Source organism: Podarcis muralis, chromosome Z, assembly GCF_964188315.1.
Source record: "Podarcis muralis chromosome Z, rPodMur119.hap1.1, whole genome shotgun sequence".
Lineage (NCBI taxonomy): Eukaryota > Metazoa > Chordata > Lepidosauria > Squamata > Lacertidae > Podarcis > Podarcis muralis.
The window spans coordinates 40977298-40995840 of record NC_135673.1 but is presented as its reverse complement, the minus strand read 5'-3'; the positions used below and the strand labels follow the sequence as shown (position 1 = coordinate 40995840).

The following is an 18543-nucleotide window of genomic DNA, read 5'->3' as shown; positions in this document are numbered from 1 at the left end:
AAAAATGTACATACATACAGTCTACTTCCCTTCATTAAATGTTTCTGCAGCAAGGTGGGAGGGGCACGAGGTGCTTCACACAGTGGTTTAGCAAGCTGCTGTGTGAAGCACCACTCTGCTCCTTTAAATGGGCGTGGTGCCTGGGGCAGGAGGAGCTTGGGACAAGCCGTTGGGGATATCTGAGGGGTGGATGAAGTGTAAAGGGAGGAGGTTTTGATCAGGTGTGTGGGAAGGGCAAAGGGGTAGGCAGAGTTGGCTAATGGAGTGAGCAGGGGTGGCAGCCCCTGGTATGCAATACATATGGTGCCTGGTTCCACCCCCTTACAAGAAAACATGTCTGCAAAATTTTTTTTTTTAAAAAATGCAACCTGATTTGGCAGAGCCACCAAGAGCCAAATGAAATTACTCTGGAGGCCTGAATGTGGTCCATAGGCCATGAGAACTCTAGTCCTGAATGAATTTAGTAGCATTTCCCAAGCAGGTAATGGGCTAGTCTTGCACAATGGCATGCACACCAGTGTTCACTTGAACAATGGCAGAACAGGTTGTAACACTTCTCTTCCCTTGGCTCCCAAAATCATGTTGTTAACTTAATTTGAATGCTATAGAAAAGGCAGAAAGACAACCTGTTTTCTGCATGCTATTTGTGCCAAAATCCATCGGTTGCTAAGTTCCAGGGACAAACAGCTCGACTTCCTATTCATCTGGGGTTAATTAGGATCAGTGCTGCTACTACTACCTTCATCAAATTAATCTACCCAATGAAATTTAGAGAAAGGGTATTTGCAAATAATAAAGTAATAAAATCTTTGGCTAAGCTGTTAAAACATACCCTTTAATACTAACAAATGTTTGGGGGTGATTTCTCCTGTTGTTAATTCTTTTTAATGTCTGTTTGCATTTTATAATTGTTATCACAGGCAGAGTGCAGATAGAATATTCTCAATTGCCTAACTATGGTTAGGAAGTTTGCTATAAGCCCCTCACATATTTTCCTTCATGCAAATCCTCCACAGTTTCCAGTATTAAAACGAACAATGGTGCATATTACTTCTGCAACAGCACTAACCAGATCCCCTTGAAAACACACTTTAAATCCTAGTTTAAAACTTTCATCCTGAGGGGAAAACCTGATCACTATGTCTTAGTGTCAGTGGAAATTAAATGCAAAAGATGTAAAGGAAAGGGACATTTATTTGCACAGTAGAAGGGTTAGTGGATGGAAGCCATTCTGATACCACAGAAATTCACAGGGTCTAATTGCCTGCTTTTTCTTTCTGGTGTAACATGATTGTAGAAAATGTAATGGCCTGGACGTTGCACCTGCTCTGTGTTATCAGGACTAAAACTCTTAAGAACTTGTGTCTGAGCTTCTCCCTCCCTCTCATTCCTCCTTCCCTGTGTGCCGTGGCTTTTTTAGATTGTGAGCCAGAGGCAGGGACCATCTTACTATTGATATTTAGAAGGTGCTTCCTCGGCCAAAGGACAGGGTATAAATGCCACAAACAAACAAAGAAGTGAATGTGACAAATGTAAAAGCAAAAGCAAATAAGAGCTGCATTTTTGCTAGACCTTGGCACTGTAATTGACAAAACTGATTTCAGAGGTTGACATCATTGGGCACCTTCCAAGATCCACACCTTTGCAAAGGGCCCACTGTCAACTCACAGAGTCTCCAGGCTCTGCTTCTCCTCTTTGCTGTGCTGCTCACCAACCAAGCTTGCATGCAGAGAGAGGGCAGGTGAAGAGGCAGGTACAGCAAGGAGTGGCAGACTTTGCACTTTTTCACTGGGCAGTTGTGCAGCCTGGGCCTGAAGGCAGTGAGGACACCAATGAAGTGGAGATAAGCTTATGGGTTACCTCGTTCCACAGGGCCCTCCAAAACCTAGAGCTGGCATGGCCAGTCACCAGGAGATTGTCTTCTCCAGAATTTCCTTCCTTACCAAGTAGCCTTTTTCTGACCCAGAGTCTCTACCTTTTAGCTTTGACAGCAGGTTGTCTAGAACCCATGCCTTTCCAAGTGTTGTTGGCTTCCAGCTCCCATCAACCCTAGCTAGCATGGCCAATGAATGAGCAGGGGCGATGGGAGTTGCAGTCCAGCAACTTCTGAGAGCCACAGATTCCCTGGCCTTGGTTTAAAGCTGTGCTCAGCAGCTACCCCTTTTGTAAAGCTCATCAGTCATGCCTCATTGTTGTTGGGCCTTTGTATTTCATTTTGGAGAGGGCCGTAGAAAAAGGAAGCGGAAGCTTATGAATCAGCATGCACTTTTTTTGTAGCATGGCTGGCCTATGCCTGAGGTGAGCAGTTGCCTCAGGGTGGCAGACTCCAGACAGCTGGGAGCAGCTGCAGATCTGACCTCCCTGGAGCGTGCCCTGCACTTGTTGGCCTCCTCCTTCTACCACTGGTGGGGGGCACACAAGGGCAGGCACACAGTGGAACTGGCAGTGGTGGGGAGCCAGTAGTTTTGTCTGCAGCAGCAAAATGTCTTGGGCCAGCCCTGCTTAGCAGAATTGCACAGGTAGTCTCATACCCCAAGGTGACAGGTACTTACTCCCAGTAGGGATCAGGTCCCTGTCCGGAATGAAGAGTTTGTAACCGTAATGCTTCTCCAGAACATCTGGCAAGATTTCAAGGGCAAATTGTTCCTCTTCACTGTTGTCGCAGTCCAGTGTGTCTGGATCCACTTTTGTGTAAGAGAGATAGGCATCATATTCCTTGTTGTCTGTAAATAAAACCACAAATCACTTTTAAGAAAGAAAAAGAAAGAAGAAATACCCTTGTACTGGTGAGTTATGTCCTTGTACCGGTGAGATAATGAAGAATGCCTGGGTCCAGTGCTAGCTAGCAATATAGGCAGCTGCCTCGTGCCAAGTCCACCTAGCTCACTGGTCCACCTAGCTCAGCATTCCCCACACTGACTGCCAGCAGCTCTTCTGGGTTTCAGACAGGGGTCTCTCCCAGCCCTCCCTGGAGATGCTGCTGGAGAATGAACCTGGAACTGTTCACATATTATGTACTGTCAGTTTGTATTAAATATATTAAATATTGATAAGTTGTCAATGAATGTCAAGCATCAACATGTATTTCTTCTCCACCCCTGTACTTCTACATCCAACATTCGTAGCAAGTTTCAAAGGACTGGGAACTTGGTAAATGAAACCAGCAGACCTAAGCAATTTCATTGCCTGTATTAACGCACAATTACATTGTACATGCAATGTGTAGGGACGCGGGTGGCACTGTGGGTAAAACCTCAGTGCCTAGGACTTGCCGATCGTATGGTCGGCAGTTCAAATCCCTGCGGCGGGGTGAGCTCCCGTCGTTCGGTCCCAGCTCCTGCCAACCTAGCAGTTCGAAAGCAGCCCCGGGTGCAAGTAGATAAATAGGGACCGCTTACCAACGGGAAGGTAAACAGCGTTTCCGTGTGCTGCTCTGGTGCAGGCTCGCCAGAGCAGCTTCGTCACACTGGCCACGTGACCCGGAAGTGTCTTCGGACAGCGCTGGCTCCCGGCCTCTTAAGTGAGATGAGCATGCAACCCCAGAGTCGGTCATGACTGGCCCGTACGGGCAGGGGTACCTTTACGTTTACTTTACATTGTACGTGCAATTGGCTTAATGTATATATTGAATAGGGACCGCTTACCAGCGGGAAGGTAAATGGTGTTCCGTGTGCTGCGCTGGCTCGCCAGATGCAGCTTGTCACGCTGGCCACGTGACCCGGAAGTGTCTGCGGACAGCGCTGGCTCCCGGCCTATAGAGTGAGATGAGCGCACAACCCTAGAGTCTGTCAAGACTGGCCTGTACGGGCAGGGGTACCTTTACCTTTACCTTATATATTGAATGCATTTATTTACTGGAGCTTTTAATGCAGAGGCACAAATCTTTATATCACTTCTAAGGTCTGCTGGGGGCAAAGACATGGCTGAGACAGGTAGTTCTGATAAGTGTTTGTGAGAAGCTACCATTATTAACAGAAAATGAAAAATCGAACAGTTAATGCAGTGAAGATAAAAGTACAGAATGCTCAGAATGCGGCCTAGGACCCACATACCTATGGGACTGCCTCTCCTGGTATGCCCCGCGGAGGACCTTAAAGTCCACAAAAGACAACATTTTGGAGGTCCCAAGTGGCAAAGTGGTTAGATTGGTCTCAGCTAGGGCCAGGGTCTTTTCAGTACTGGCCCCGACTTGGTGGAACACTCTGACCCAAGAGACCAGGGCCCTGTGGGACTTGACATCTTTCCGAAGGCCTGCAAGACAGAGCTGTTCCACCTGACCTTTGGTTTGGACTCAGTCTGACCCTTATGTTTTCCCTTCCCTTATGGTTTTGATCTATGGGCTACTTTTAAAATGAGGCTGCATTTTAAATTGCATTTTAACCTGTATTTTAAATTGGGTTTTCCCCCCTATTATGATTTTACTGTAATTTTACTGGTGTTAGCTGCCCTGAGCCTGGTTCTGGCCAGGGAGGATGGGGTATAAATAAATATTATTATTATTATTATTATTATTATTATTATTATTATTATTATTAACAATCATCAACAACAGCAACTGGGGATGGAGGATAAGAAATCATTAGCAGCAAATCTAAAAGAATGCTTTGTATTAAAAAAGGGAGGCTAAATAGCCACTCATATGTGTTCCCCAAAGTATGGTAATTACCCAAATTTTCATCAGGTGGATCTGGCTGAGACTTGTGAGGAGAATCAGGGAAAGTGCAGGCATTTCTTTTCTCAGCTAGAGAATTGATTCCCCTGCTCTTCCTATTGAAGAAAACAAGGTGTTCCAGTGAGCTGTTACTGGTTCTAGCAGGGTTGGCATATTTCAATATGAGAGCAAGGCTAGATGATGGATGGGCCGAGGTTGGATCCTGGCATGGTTCGCTTAGCAAAAGGAAATCAGCTTTTAAACCCCCAAGGAGCGTGAAAGTCTTTTGCTTTCCTGGTAAACAATGGAGTGTGACGCAGCAACTGGATGATGGAAACTCTGGTTTATAGAAAGAATATCCCACCCTGTCGTGCAATTAGATGCATGGTACCAATAGTGGGTGGCGCTGTGGTGTAAAGCACAGAGCCTAGGGCTTGCCGATCAAAAGGTTGGCGGTTCAAATCTAGCAGTTCGAAAGCACATCAAAGTGCAAGTAGATAAATAGGTACCGCTCTGGCGGAAAGGTAAACAGTGTTTCCGTGCGCTGCTCTGGTTCACCAGAAGCGGCTTAGTCATGCTGGCCACCTGACCCGGAAGCTGTAGGCCGGCTCCCTCAGCCAGTAAAGTGAGATGAGTGCCACAACCCCAGAGTCGTCTGCGACTGGACCTAATGGTCAGGGGTCCCTTTACCTTTTTACCAGTAGTAGCTTGTGCCCCTTGGGACTAGTAGAGCAGAAGGAAGGGAGCCAAAGTCAAGGGTACACAGTGCCAACTAATTCTAGTTTTGTCATAGAGTTGTAAGGGGGCCTCTAGTCCAACCCCCTGCAATGCAGTAATATGCAGCTGCCCCTTATGGGGATAAAATCCATGACCTTGGTGTTATCAGCACCACACTCTAACCAACTGAGCTATCCCTTGCCCCCATCCTCCTCCCTGCTGAGTTCTACAAGGGCAACAGAGAGACTAAGGAAGAGGCAGATGACAGGCTGGGCCAGTCAGTTTCCAATCCTCTTCCCTTTTGCCTGTCCAGCCAACCTCAAACCAACAGAACCCATCACCTTTCCCCTCCCATCCACTTACTTAGTTGCTGCTGCTGCCCCTGCTTAGTGTGTGGCTGCTGCTATGCAGCATGTCAGACACCAATTTTCCCGAAGGAGTTCGAGACAATGGAGTTTCCCCCAAGGATTACTGGCCGCATCCAAACAAACACCTGTTCCCACTGATTTCCTGACCTGAACCTCCTGTTTCAATTGCTGTGTGCTGTTTTAATGAGCTTGTTTCACTGCACATCTTAATTGCAGAATATTTTGATGGAACTATTCTGTTGTGCATTTAAATTATTCTTGTTTATATTCTATCTAAGTGATATACCTAAGGGACCTATCTAAGCAATATACCTTGAGGGACATCTTTCATCCCAACCCTATCACTGCGGTATTCAGGGAAGTTACTGTTAGTGCCCCCCAATGGCTCTAATGCACACCTCATATCTACCAAGAGCTGTGTGCTCAGTATTGTGGGTCCAGTCTTGTGGAACTCCCTGCCGGTTGATGTCCCCTCCCCCTGCTGAAGTTCCAACACCTATTGTATGCATTTTAAAAAAAATTATTCCAGCAGGCCTTTTTATTTAAGTTTGATGTCATAGTTTTAACTGATTTTCATTTTTTGTATTGTACCTTTGCAATAGAGACCACTGCAGTTAAGTGGTACATAAGTAGTTTAACTAAATAAATTATGATTATTATTTGATTGCTAATACCGTGATTTTCACAACTCCTGTTAATGTCAATGGTGCGTCTGCAGACAAACTTCCCAGCGGATTGTGCCTGCCTGTTGTTGTTGTTGTTGTTGTTGTTGTTGTTAATCAATCTCCCCCAAAGCCCCTAGTACATTTCACATCTATTCTCCATTCCAAAGGAGACAGTAGCTATTCAGCATTCTGGATGCTCAACAGAAAACAACAACATTTGTCATAGTTTTTGGGAAGTGCACTTACCATCCATTGCTTCGTCACCTCCAAACATCTGTCGGTAACATAGCATCAGTTCTATGTTGTAGCATTTGTAGATCGTTATAAGTAAAACCAGCACGAGAAGGATGGCTCCCAAACCTCCGGCAAGTTCGATTTTTGATATCAGATCTAGAATAAAGCAGGGAAAAGATGGATGGGCTAGAAAATGGAAGGTTGTTTCTGCTGCTGTTGTTTAGCTTTCTATCATGCCCTTCCTCCAAGCAGCCTAGGGCAGCATTCATAGTCTTTGTTTATTTGATTTATAACCCACCAAATCCCTAAAGCAGGGGTCAGCAACCTTTTTCAGCTGTGGGCCGGTCCACCATCCCTCAGACCATGTGGTGGGCTGGACTATATTTTTTTGGGGGGGGGGGATGAACGAATTCCTGTGCCCCACAAATAACCTAGAGATGCATTTTAAATAAAAGCACATATTCTACTCATGTAAAAACACCCTGATTCCCGGACTGTCCATGGGCCGGATTGAGAAGGCCACATCTGGCCCACGAGCCTTAGGTTGCCAACCCCTGCCCTAAAGCTTCTGGGAGGGTGGGGGATCCCTAGCACAATGGAATACAATTCAGCTGAAATCCCCCACTCCTTTCCTAACTTAACCATAGTCTCCAAAGGTCAGTCCAGACAAGGAAGTGTTGCAATGCTTATGAAAGGTGCTCAGGCTTAGACATGAGTGAGTCTACAGGAGAAAGGAGTTCCATAACTGAGGGAAGCCACCAAGAATACCTGTCTTTGTGCCTTTATGGTCTGCATCTGACACAAGGATTATATCATGAAGTGGGGGCTCCTGGTGGATCTTAGTAATCACAACTGGACACATCAGAAAAGGTGGTCTTTAAGCTAAGCCAGGTTTAGGCTATTAAGCTTTAAATAAATTTAAGTCATTGCAAGTACACATTTCTTGAGTAATCTGAAGTCAGTTCTTCACATCATAGCACATGTACATCGTGACCTGAGGAAAATGCAAGTTTTAAGTAGAGCTGTATCTATTTTTCCCCCCTGCATATTTCTGAGGCAAAAGGGGTGCTCTTGTTGGACCCTCAAACCCCACCAGTCTCTACCTTCTGCTTTTTGAGCTGCTGTTTTTTCTCACACCCATTTGCAGTGATAGTTCTGCTCAATGGCTGCCGCCTCAGCACCATTCTTTGTAACTTCAACCTTAGTCAATCAGGGATCAACTGGTGAATGTGACGACATCATGGAACCAATGATGATTTGGACATGTGGCGACAACAGTGAGGGCAAATGAAGCCGCATTGCCCTTGCCTCTCTAGGATCAGCCTTGTTGCATCAGAATGTGATTTTCAAGCATAAATCCCATTGAGAGCAATAGGATGCATTCTAAATGTACATTCCTTAGTATATATGCAGATGGCCATAACAACAACAACAACCCCATTTCCACTTTTGGTTACACATTCCTGTGCATATCCTGGTTGACAGCCTCTACTTTTTGCGGCGGTTTTATTGCTGCACAGTGTCAGCTCATTATGCTGAGCCAATAGGGATGTGTGAATAAGTATACAGTCATACCTCAGGTTACAGACGCTTCAGGTTGCATTTTTTTCAGGTTACGGACTCACCATAACCTGGAAGTACCAGAACAGGTTACTTCCGGGTTTCGGTGGTCACGCATGCGCAGAAGCACCGAATCGCAACCCACATGTGTGCAGACTCGGTGCTGCGGGTTGTGAACGCTGCAGGTTGCAAACGTGCCTCCTGCACGGATCACGTTCGCAACCCGAGCATTCCATTTTGTTTCACACATGTCCCGGTCACTGATCCATTCCACCCCTATTTCAACATTCTACAGCTGTTTAACACCCCATCCCACTTGGTTTCCAGACCCATCATCATCTTGGTTACCCTCAGGGGTGGACCTTGGTAATATGCTGTCCTGTGCAAGTCCATTTGATGCCTTCCCACCAGCCCTTGCAGGGCTGGCCTTATTCCAGGATTTGAGGAGGTGCAAGGCTCTGGCGGGATCCTAGAGCCCTCCTATCTCCTTCCCAAAGGTGGGAAATCACTTTCCTGGCCTTGGGAAATGGGCAGGAGGACTCTGTCAGAGCCCTCACACCTCCTCCCCAAAACTGGACACCGTATTCCAGGTCTGGTCTACCAAGGCAGAATAAAGTGGTACTGTTACTTCCTTGCTCTGGTCACTATGCTTCTGTTGATGCAGCCTAGAATAGCATTAGGATTTTTTGCTGCTGCATCACACTGTTGACTCAGGTTCAGCTTGTGGTCTGCTAAGAAATCCTATTTTCACATGTACTGCTGGCAAGCCAGGTGTTGTGTATTTGTGCATCCGGTTATTTGTGCATCTGGTTATTCATGAAAATGTCCACGACACTGCCCTCCAGAGGAATGAAGCACAAACATTATGCTGGTGGAAATTTGTTGTGCAACAGATGGCACGATTTGCTTTGCTACAAAGTTACCAGCAACCTGCTTATTATGCATTCTCTTGCGCAACAGCATCCTGCTGGGTCAAAACATTTTGCCAGTAGAGAAAGTATCCCACCCAATGACTTTTAAATTAGCACTACAAACCAGATGCACCCCAATGCACACCAAAAAATAACAATAATGCAAAAGCAGATGAGACATTTCATTATAGTACACAATACTACTAAAACCAGTGCCTAAAGACAGTACCCAGGGTGGGATGACTATTCCAAAAGGCAGATGACATCTTCAAACTAGCCCCTAAAAGAAACCATAAAAAGTAGATTTTTAAGGCCAGTCCACCTCTAGTTTCCAACACCAATTGTCAAACATCAACATGATTCACTATGACCATATCTGAATGGCACTGAGAAGCACTTCTTAACGGACTGAGATGCCGTTTCAAATATAGCACAGGCACCCAATGCTCTTAACCTTGCTTTTCAGTTCACCCAGCCATTAAAAATCACGAGGAGCCTGTCTAATACTATGAGAGATACTTCCAAGAAGATGTATTAATTTACACCCTCTGTCAGTGCAGATATTTATTGCTATGATAAATAAGCATTGGAAAAGGCATAAAACTCTGGCGATGTAACGAATGAAAAGAGGCAACGTGAAGCTTTCCAAAAGCACAGGCGATGCAATCGGTTTATACACCATCAACGTCGCCTTAAAGTTTACCCAGAAAGTTCAGGAGTCAACTTTTCCCCTTGCAACTTATCCTGCTTCTGTAATTTATGTCTGAAAGTATTTGTTTATATCACGGTATCAGAGAACAGCAGAACAAAGAGATAGAAAGCCTTCCTCATGGTAATTGTTTCTGGAGCCCAGCCATGGATCTAGCCCACTGGCTATATTCCCCCCCTAAAGTTTTCTGATGTGACTGGGCAATTTCAAATTAAAGAAAGGACAACATGCAATGTGTTATTAATCCATGGAACCTGCTGCCACAAGATGCAGTGTTGGACATTAGCTTAAATGGCATTAAAAGGGAATTAGTACTTGGCAGGTAGGTTTATCAGAAAGGCTATAAGGAACCTGGCAGCTTCATATATATTAGGGGCAGCCAACATGGTGTTCTCCAAATGTCATTGAATTAAAACTTGAAGCATTTCTGACTATTGGTATGATATCAGAGTTAAAGTCCAACAACATCTGTATGTTGGCCAGCCCAATATATTTAATTCATTCATTCATTTAAAGTATCTACAGCTTGCTCTTCAGCCAAAGGGATCCCAGAGCAGCTCATTTGCCAATAAAAGCAACACAGACAGGCTTATAAAGCATGATATAAAAGGAAAAAGGGAATGGAGAAGGAAGAGAAAAGCAAGCAAACAAATAGTGGACTCATTCTCTTGCCAAAATGGCAATATCAAGCAGACTTGAGGGATTCCTCAGGGGAGAAAGGGAATAGAATATTCTGGAACAGGGCAATTTCTAGAGTTCCTTGGGGAGAGGGATAGACTATTAAACCACTCTGGAAATCGTAGGTGTGTGTGGGTACTAGGGGTTTCTGAACTCTGAGTACTCTTGACAAACAATTCCCAGTATTCCTTGAGGGAAGCCATGGCTGTTTAAAGTGGTATGATACTGCTTGAAATGTACAGTTAATATGGGCCCTGTGACAGTAGTAGATGCCATTCATGTTTAAAATGGAGCAGAGCTTGTAGTTTAAAGACCACAGGGACACATGGGTGAATTGTGTGTGCTGAACCTCCATTTAGCCATGTCTAGACACTAGACATCTTTCCTGTCAGCTGGGTTCATGTCTGCTATTGAAACTGGGATAAGAGCAATAGTGCAGACCCTCCAAGTATTCCTATTTTCCTGGGATGTCCCTGATTTAGGGAAGCTGTCCCATTTTCTGATTTGATCCCAGAATCTGATTTGATCCCACTTTTCCTTAGGATGTTCCTATTTTCACTGGAGAAAGGCTGGAGGGTATGGAGTTATCTGACCTCTGAGCCATCTGAAGGCAATCCTGTATAGGGATGGTTTTTATGTTTAATGTTTAATTATGTTTTTATATATGTTGCAAGTTGCCCAGAGTGACAGGGGCAACCCAGCAAGATGTGTGGGGTATAAATAGTAAAATTACCATTATAGAATGGGATGTCCCTATTTTCATTGGAGAAATGTTGAAGGGTATGAAAGTGCAGGCAGTGGGAAAGTCCAGCAGTTCCAACCCATGACCTGCTTTGATCCTTGTGATGAACCAAAGGTAGTCCAGATAACCCCACAATTAATTAGCAGTTGCTGTAACAATGAGCTCATATATGCTCACTTGCTTTGATATAGGTTAATTGGCTTGCTTTGATGTTACCCTTATCTGTGGGGTGCTGGGCTCTGAGCAAAGAAAGCAAATCTGTAAGATTTGGCCATTTGCCACCTATGCTCTCATCTGGTCAGGTGAAGTGATGGGAAGTCCAGGTCAAAGTGACATATGCTGCTTTGTGTATAAAGAATGTTTGGGCATGGATAAGCCATCTCTGTGATGTCCATCCCATAAAGGCTGGGATACCTGGCAGGCTGATATGCTGCAAATCTACACCTTTCTTTAATTAAGCACTAGAACTGATCTCTCTGGTGTTTCTCACACCTTTCTTTGGCATCCCTGCACCCAACCACCCCCACAAGCCCTCCTTTGAGCCCTGCGGTTTGGAACTACTCTTCAAATTGTACTCCCATCCCCTGCTCTCTAAATACCAGTTGCTGGAATTTGCATGCTGGGAGAGCACTACTGTGCTCAAGTCCTGCTTTTGAACTTCCCATACAGTCGGCCACTGTGAGAACAGGGGACTGGATTAGATGGGACCTTGCCCTGATCCACCAGGGCTCTTCCTACGTTCTTGATGTCTGATGGTCAATAAGAAGCTAATGGTGTACAAGCATCCCTAAAACCAGTGGCGTAGCGTGGGTTGTCAGCACCCGGGGCAAGGCAAGTAATTTGCGCCCCCTAACCCATGGATTTGCGCCCCCTAACCTGTGGATTTGCGCCCCCTAACCCATGGATTTGCCCTAACCCCAGATGTTGCGCCCGGTGCGGCCGGCACCCGCTGCACCCCCCACGCTACGCCACTGCCTAAAACCAGCTAGGAGCCTTGTATAAACCTTCCTGGAGCAGTTGAGTCAGACACTCTTCCAGCATGTAAAAGATGCCTTGCTGCTTTCAGCAACTTGAGCAAAACATTGAAAAGATACAGCTGTTATAAAAGACTGCTTTGTGGTCATGGGGAAGTGAGGAAAGCGGGTTTTTTGTGGGGAGAGGTTATTGTATCTGCTCAAGTTGTTACAAAAAAAACAACAAACCAAAACACTGATAAATTGTTTTGTTTTGAATCAGAAAAAGAAGAAAAGAAAATATGTCCCTAGGATAAAAATCATGGAGTAATCCCATATTCTTTCATCTTATTTCTAAGTAGTAAAAAGTAACACAAAAAGTTTCCTTATATTGAGTCAAACCATTGGTCCCTCTAGCTCAGTACTGTATACACTGACTGGCAGTAGCTATCCAAGCTTTCAGAACAGGAAAGCCTACCTAGAGATGCTGGGGATTAAACCAGGGACATTCTGCATGCAGGCCAGATGTTCTACCATGGAGCCATGGCACTTCTGACACTGTATTTCCAGTTCTTTGGGATATGGGTGAACAATGCAATACTTATTGAGTGGACAGTAACAGCATTAACTCTCACCCAAGGGAGCTTTGGCCTTATACTTTAGGCCAGAGGTGACTAACCTAGAACCCTCTTGATCAGCCTTTCTCAACCTTGGGTCCTTAGATCTTGTTGGACTACTACTCCCATCATTCCTAGCCATCATGGCCAGCGGTCAGGGATGACAGGAGTTGTAGTTCAATAACATCGGTGGATCCCAAGTTTGAGAAAGTCTGCTCTAGATGGAATACAACTCCCATCATCCCTACCCAACACAGCTAATGGTCAAGGATGATGGTCCGACACATCTGGAAGACACTGCAGACAGAGCAACTGCTTCCTTTAGCCCTCTTGTGGGGAGCAACTACATTTTCAAAAGCTGAGAGGTTCACAATGAATTCTAAACACTGATTTGAATCACCAACAGTTCTTTTGCCAGCAGACTTCTAGAAGTAATATATTATTTGGAACACTAAGGTGGTTTCAATATTTTAGTGTACAGGATAAGCACTGAGCCGAACACCAGATGATTAAAATGCAAAAGGTAGATTCCTGCTTAGAATATGAAGTCCCCCAAAAAACACTTCACTCTTGTCTTGCATGAAGCAGACATTCTCAAGCGCAAGTGCTAAACTGACACTGATGTCTTACTTCCTTTTAATCTGCAATGTGTAACTTGTCAGGAACTGGCGGAGCAAATCAGTCTGTACTCTTGAACTGAAAGACAAGTTGTTCCTCTTGTAAGATGTTTATAGAGTAGTTAGATTTTTTTCCTCTGCATTAGGGAGAAAATGTTCATAAGAGGCTAACTACACCCTGCATATATTTCCTGGAGCAGACATGGTTTTGAAATCTTGTAGCAGTCGTGGTAAGACAATTGGGGGGGGGGGGACAGCAATTGGCAGAATGGGTGGCTTGGCAAAGGGTTAAGCACTCCTTCCCTTCACTATTTCGCCACTCTAAATTCTCCCCTGAAACAGCTTTTAATTTTAACAACAACAATAATGTTGGGGCTCAGTTACATCTATAGGCATATATCATGCAGCTAGCTCCTAAGATTATTTTCTCCTTCTCCCCATGGAAGTCTTAACCAATTTCCTTGTTCTGTATGGAGTGGAACTGTGACTAGGTAGATGGGCAACAGCAGAAGTGGCTGCTCTGCATGACCCCAGCAAAAAAGTATGTTCAGGCAGCATGGAAGCAGAGACTAGGTAGAAAAATCATTTTTATAAATTGACAAAACCAGTTTTTTAAAAACAACAACAACCAAGTCCTGTGAAAGGTGCTAGAAGGGTTGCTGACCATGGGGTATAGAATATGAACACCATGATACAATCATTTGGTTTATTATGACTGCAAGTCTTTGGGGAGCAAGTGCTGGATGTGTGCGATCACCCAGCACTGAGTGCAATGAGTCACAAACAGGTGGCTGAATTGCTGGGAGGAACTCTGAAATCCTCAGAGTCCGGGGAAGGTCTGTACCTGGAAAAGAAACATCAGCATCACCTTAGCTGGCTAGCATTTGTGGCCCTCTTTGAGGTACGATCTTAGCTAGAGCTACCAGCAAATTCCAAAGTTCTCACGGCAATTTTAAAATGCATGTATGGTCTAGGTAAAATATTGATTCAGTGGTTCAACAATATAAAAATCACACAAACTACGTTGCATTGTAGCCTCAGTCAAATACCTACACACAACCATAATCTGGTATTTCCATATCCTTAATTATTGCAAATCCCAGACTGCATGTAGTGGTTTGGCTTCACCCTCAGAAGCACACTCCATTGTCTCTCAAGACATATGCCAACAACTCACCCATCTATATTCCAAACAGGGGTGGGGGAAACCTGTTGCTCCCTTGATGCTGTAGGACTCCAACACCCATCAACCCAACTAGCATGGCCAATAATGAGGGATGATGGGCTCTGTAGTGCAGTAACAGCTGGAGGGCCACAAGTTCCTCCCCCCTGCTTTAGAATATGCTTCACTTGATCCATATTACTGAGGTCTGTTCTCTCCACCCCACCCTGTGAGATTAGAGTGCCCATATGCTTCACTATTTAGAGGACAATATACAGAGTCCTCTATCCAAGTCCAGTTTAAGACTTAAGAAAAAAACATAAGGGGCTGTGAAGTGGCCCACAAACAGTAAGATTGCAATACAGTTGTTGAGCAGACACAATGGCCAATTTGCATCTCTACATGTAAGTTAGCATATGCACAATTTATGCAAATCTCTGTCCTCTTTAATCCTCTGTTTGGGTGATGCATTTCCTTTTTATTTGGCAGCCTATAAGCAGCTACCTTAGTAGAGGCAGCCTGTTTACTTAGATGCTTGTGAACATGCCAGTTGCCTTTGTAAATCAAAGCTTATCACTCAGAAACAGACACCTTCTGAGCCTCCTCCTTCCACCCCGTTGGATAAATGATATTAACAAGTGTGAGTGACCTGGGAATGGTTAAAGGAAAGTCTGGCATGTTGGGAGGCTGTGCTGTGTGTGGAAGTGTAAAGTCCAGGGTACTCAGAGAAGGGCCTCTGAAGATGACCTGATAAGTATGTGAATGATTTTATAAGGGGCTTGATGCACTTTTAACACTGCTAAATTTTGATGGGTTGACAGCTGGTTAAGCTTCTTGCACATTTTAGAGGTCCCTGTATTCTCATTTGCTATAGTTATTCAAAATTCTTTGTACAGTGGTACCTCGGGTTACAGACGCTTTGGGTTACAAACTCTGCTAACTAGGAAGTGGTTGCTCCAGGTTAAGCACTTTGCCCCAGGACAAGAACGGAAATTGCACGCCAGCAGGAGACCCCATTAGCTAAAGTGGTGCTTCAGGTTAAGAACAGTTTCAGGTTAAGAACGGACGTCTGGTACGAATTAAGTTCTTAACCCAAGGTACCACAGTAATGTGTAGGGATTCTGTAGCTTGGTCAATGCCCAGAGACATACAGGTACCTTGGCAGTAGGAAAGACCACTGTGCCATGATGGTGAGTTCTACTGGTGGAATAAGATGAAAAGGTGGTGGTGGGGAAGCAGGTTTTCATCAAAATAAGAAGTGGGTCAAATGTCTTCCCTATTTCTGCTTAAGGAGTAGCTGCGAATGTTGAGAAAATGAGATGGAGAAGACTGGGAGGTAAGCAAGATGGGAAAGGAGTATATAATGGCTCAAGAGTAGAAAATAAATTTGTGTATTTTATTTGTCGGGCAATAGAGCTCCGGAAGAAATCACTGGAGATATTAGTTTGCAAATACTGTGGTGGGGGAGTCACCAGCTTAGTTTCTTCCAAAATCATGGTGTGGCCACAAAACAGAAAAAGGAGTAAACCCCCCCCCCCAATACCTCTTTTACGCAGAATGATGCTTGCACGTTTCCGTCCATTTCTGTTTTCCACGTGGCATGTATAATTGGCCAGATCTGGCTCCTTCACAACGTCAAAGATTAATGCCAACTCCACTATTTTTTCTCCTAGATGCTCTTTGAGAAGCCTAAGAGAAAGAATCGTTTTTAGAAGATTGTCAGGCTCACATTGGCAGGGAAACTGAAGATGGATTGGATTTATTCACAAAGCATCTCTCTCTCTCTCTCCCTCCCCCCCCCCAACTTCCTTTGGATTGCATTATAGTATGAGTGCAAAAATTATCTTGTGGTGGAGGCGAAAGTGGGTCAAGGAAAAGAGGTAGATGAAAAAGAAGGGCAATAACATGCTTTCATGCAGAAGGTTCAGTCCTTGCCATTTCCGGTTAAAACAGGCCTGTGGCCCACCAGATGTTTCTGAAGTATAATTCCTATCACCCCTGTCCATGGGTCATGCTGGCTTGGGCTTATGGGAGTTGGAGCCTGGCAACATCTGGTGGGAGTGATGACTGTTTCAGATCCTGGACAGCTGCTCCCAGTCAGAGTAGATGATACTGGGATAGGAGAAGATATAGTCTGACCTGATATAAGGCAGCTTCCTCTTTTAGTTATGCAGTGACCCTTTCCCACAAATATGCTGGGGGAAACTGCAATGAACTAAGAATGTAATCTTCAGAACATCAACTCCCATGTATATCCTGAATTATGATTGTGGAATTGGAAAACACAGTTGGCCAGATTCAACTAATGAGTCCCACTTGTGGAAGCCCCACAATAACGTCTGTTTGAGCAGTAGGGCTTTCCGCCTCCCTCCATATGCCCTACCCAGCGCTGGGAGATAGGTAGAACCCCAAAAAACAGTGGGGAGAGAAGAGAGGAGATCATTCTGTCTGGCAATCAGAAATGCTTGTACTAAAGGAAGGATTGCTGTAATCCTATGCTGAATTCCTCTTGGAGTTAAATCATAAATTACGACAACATTTCACACAAAACTGTTGTGCTTCTTGACACAACATTTGGCAGAAAAAGACATGGGGTTGTATCCTTAATCTGGTACCCCAGACTACTTGGGTACCCCAGTAGAGGGGTCCACGGATAGGGTTCTGTCTGAAAGCCCAGAAGTGGGCTGCTGGCCCATAGAACATCCCTGAATGGCATCCTGGTGGGCTTTCCCCATTAGATATGCATCAATGGATGGTGTCCATTTGCCAGGATTGCCCCTGATGGAGATATCCACAGGCAAAAGATTTGGCTGATTCAGGATGCTTGCCCTGTGCCTATTCCAAAATCCAGCTTACATCTGCAATCAATAAAGCTTTGGCCACTTTGATCCCAAGCTGATGTCTTTCTTACTGCAATACACAGTTGTCAATCTCCTCCCTTGGTAACACTGGCCTGCTGCAATGTGGCCCTTAATCAGGTCTTGAGTTTACAAATGCATGAATGGTAGGGCCAGCCCTTGAAACACAAGCCTTGGGAACAGTGCCTGGGCCGTGTGTGTGCGGGGCCACCCACCCACCCACCCACACCAGGGGCGGGGCCACCCACCCGTGGGGCGGGGCCAGCTGGGGTATGACGCTCTGCGGGGCCTCCGAGAAGTCTGCCTGCCTCCTCCCACTCAGCCGCCCTACAGCTGGGGGGGGGGGAGACAGTGGGCGGACCATTTGGGGCAGCCCGGAGCCTGCGGGTGCCCAAGCCACCGTGTCACTCCCAGGAGAGATGTGTGGCTCGGACACTCTGCAGGCCCTGTGGTGAGTTCCGCTCAGCATTTTGTCACCCCCCCTCAGTGGTGACACCTGGGGCAACTCGCCCCCACCACCCCCTTCCTCCGCCCCTGCTTGGGAACACGTTCTTTGTATCCAAGCCAGTTATGAAGATGTTGAGGAGACCTGGTTTCATATATGACTAGCAACGACAGAGTGCCACATTTACATCTGTATCAAATTTAAGCTCAAGGCCTTTAACAACTTTGATACCTCCCCCCACCCCACGACTGAGTCATACAGATTTTGGTACACTGCAGATTATTTTCTTGCACCTGAAAGCTTCCCGTGGAAGTGTGGCCTCTTCTCAGAATCTAACAAACCATCTATGTAACAGCAGTGATAAGTGTTCTCACTTTGTCGCTTTGCTCCTTCCTATAATTCCTCACGCTGTTGGAGGTTTCACTATCCCCCTCATTATCTCATGTGGGTGAGAGTGCAAAGAGGTAAATTAATCAAGGAGGGGTAAAATAAGGGTTTAATTCAATGTGCCTTCATCCTCACTCTTCATGCAACCCAGTATGAATCTCATTTTTTCTTATCTTAAAATAAAATAAACAGGAAACATGGTGTGCGAGGGGGTGGGTAGGGGACCAGAGATGGATAGACAATTTAATAGTTTCTGGGAAAGCCTCTTG

General features: G+C 45.2%; 1 protein-coding gene across 2 annotated transcripts in view; it reads right to left on the bottom strand.

Annotated features, from left to right (window-relative positions):
• Positions 1-18543, bottom strand: part of IL1RAPL2 (interleukin 1 receptor accessory protein like 2) — a 480231-nt gene that overhangs the window by 13785 nt on the left and 447903 nt on the right. For both annotated transcript variants that reach the window (XM_028715697.2, XM_028715698.2), the window contains 3 exons: positions 16128-16273; positions 6648-6791; positions 2553-2723 (listed from right to left, as the gene is read on the bottom strand). In XM_028715697.2, the coding sequence (XP_028571530.1) occupies positions 2553-2723; positions 6648-6791; positions 16128-16273 (461 nt within the window). The remainder of the gene's footprint in view (positions 1-2552; positions 2724-6647; positions 6792-16127; positions 16274-18543) is intronic.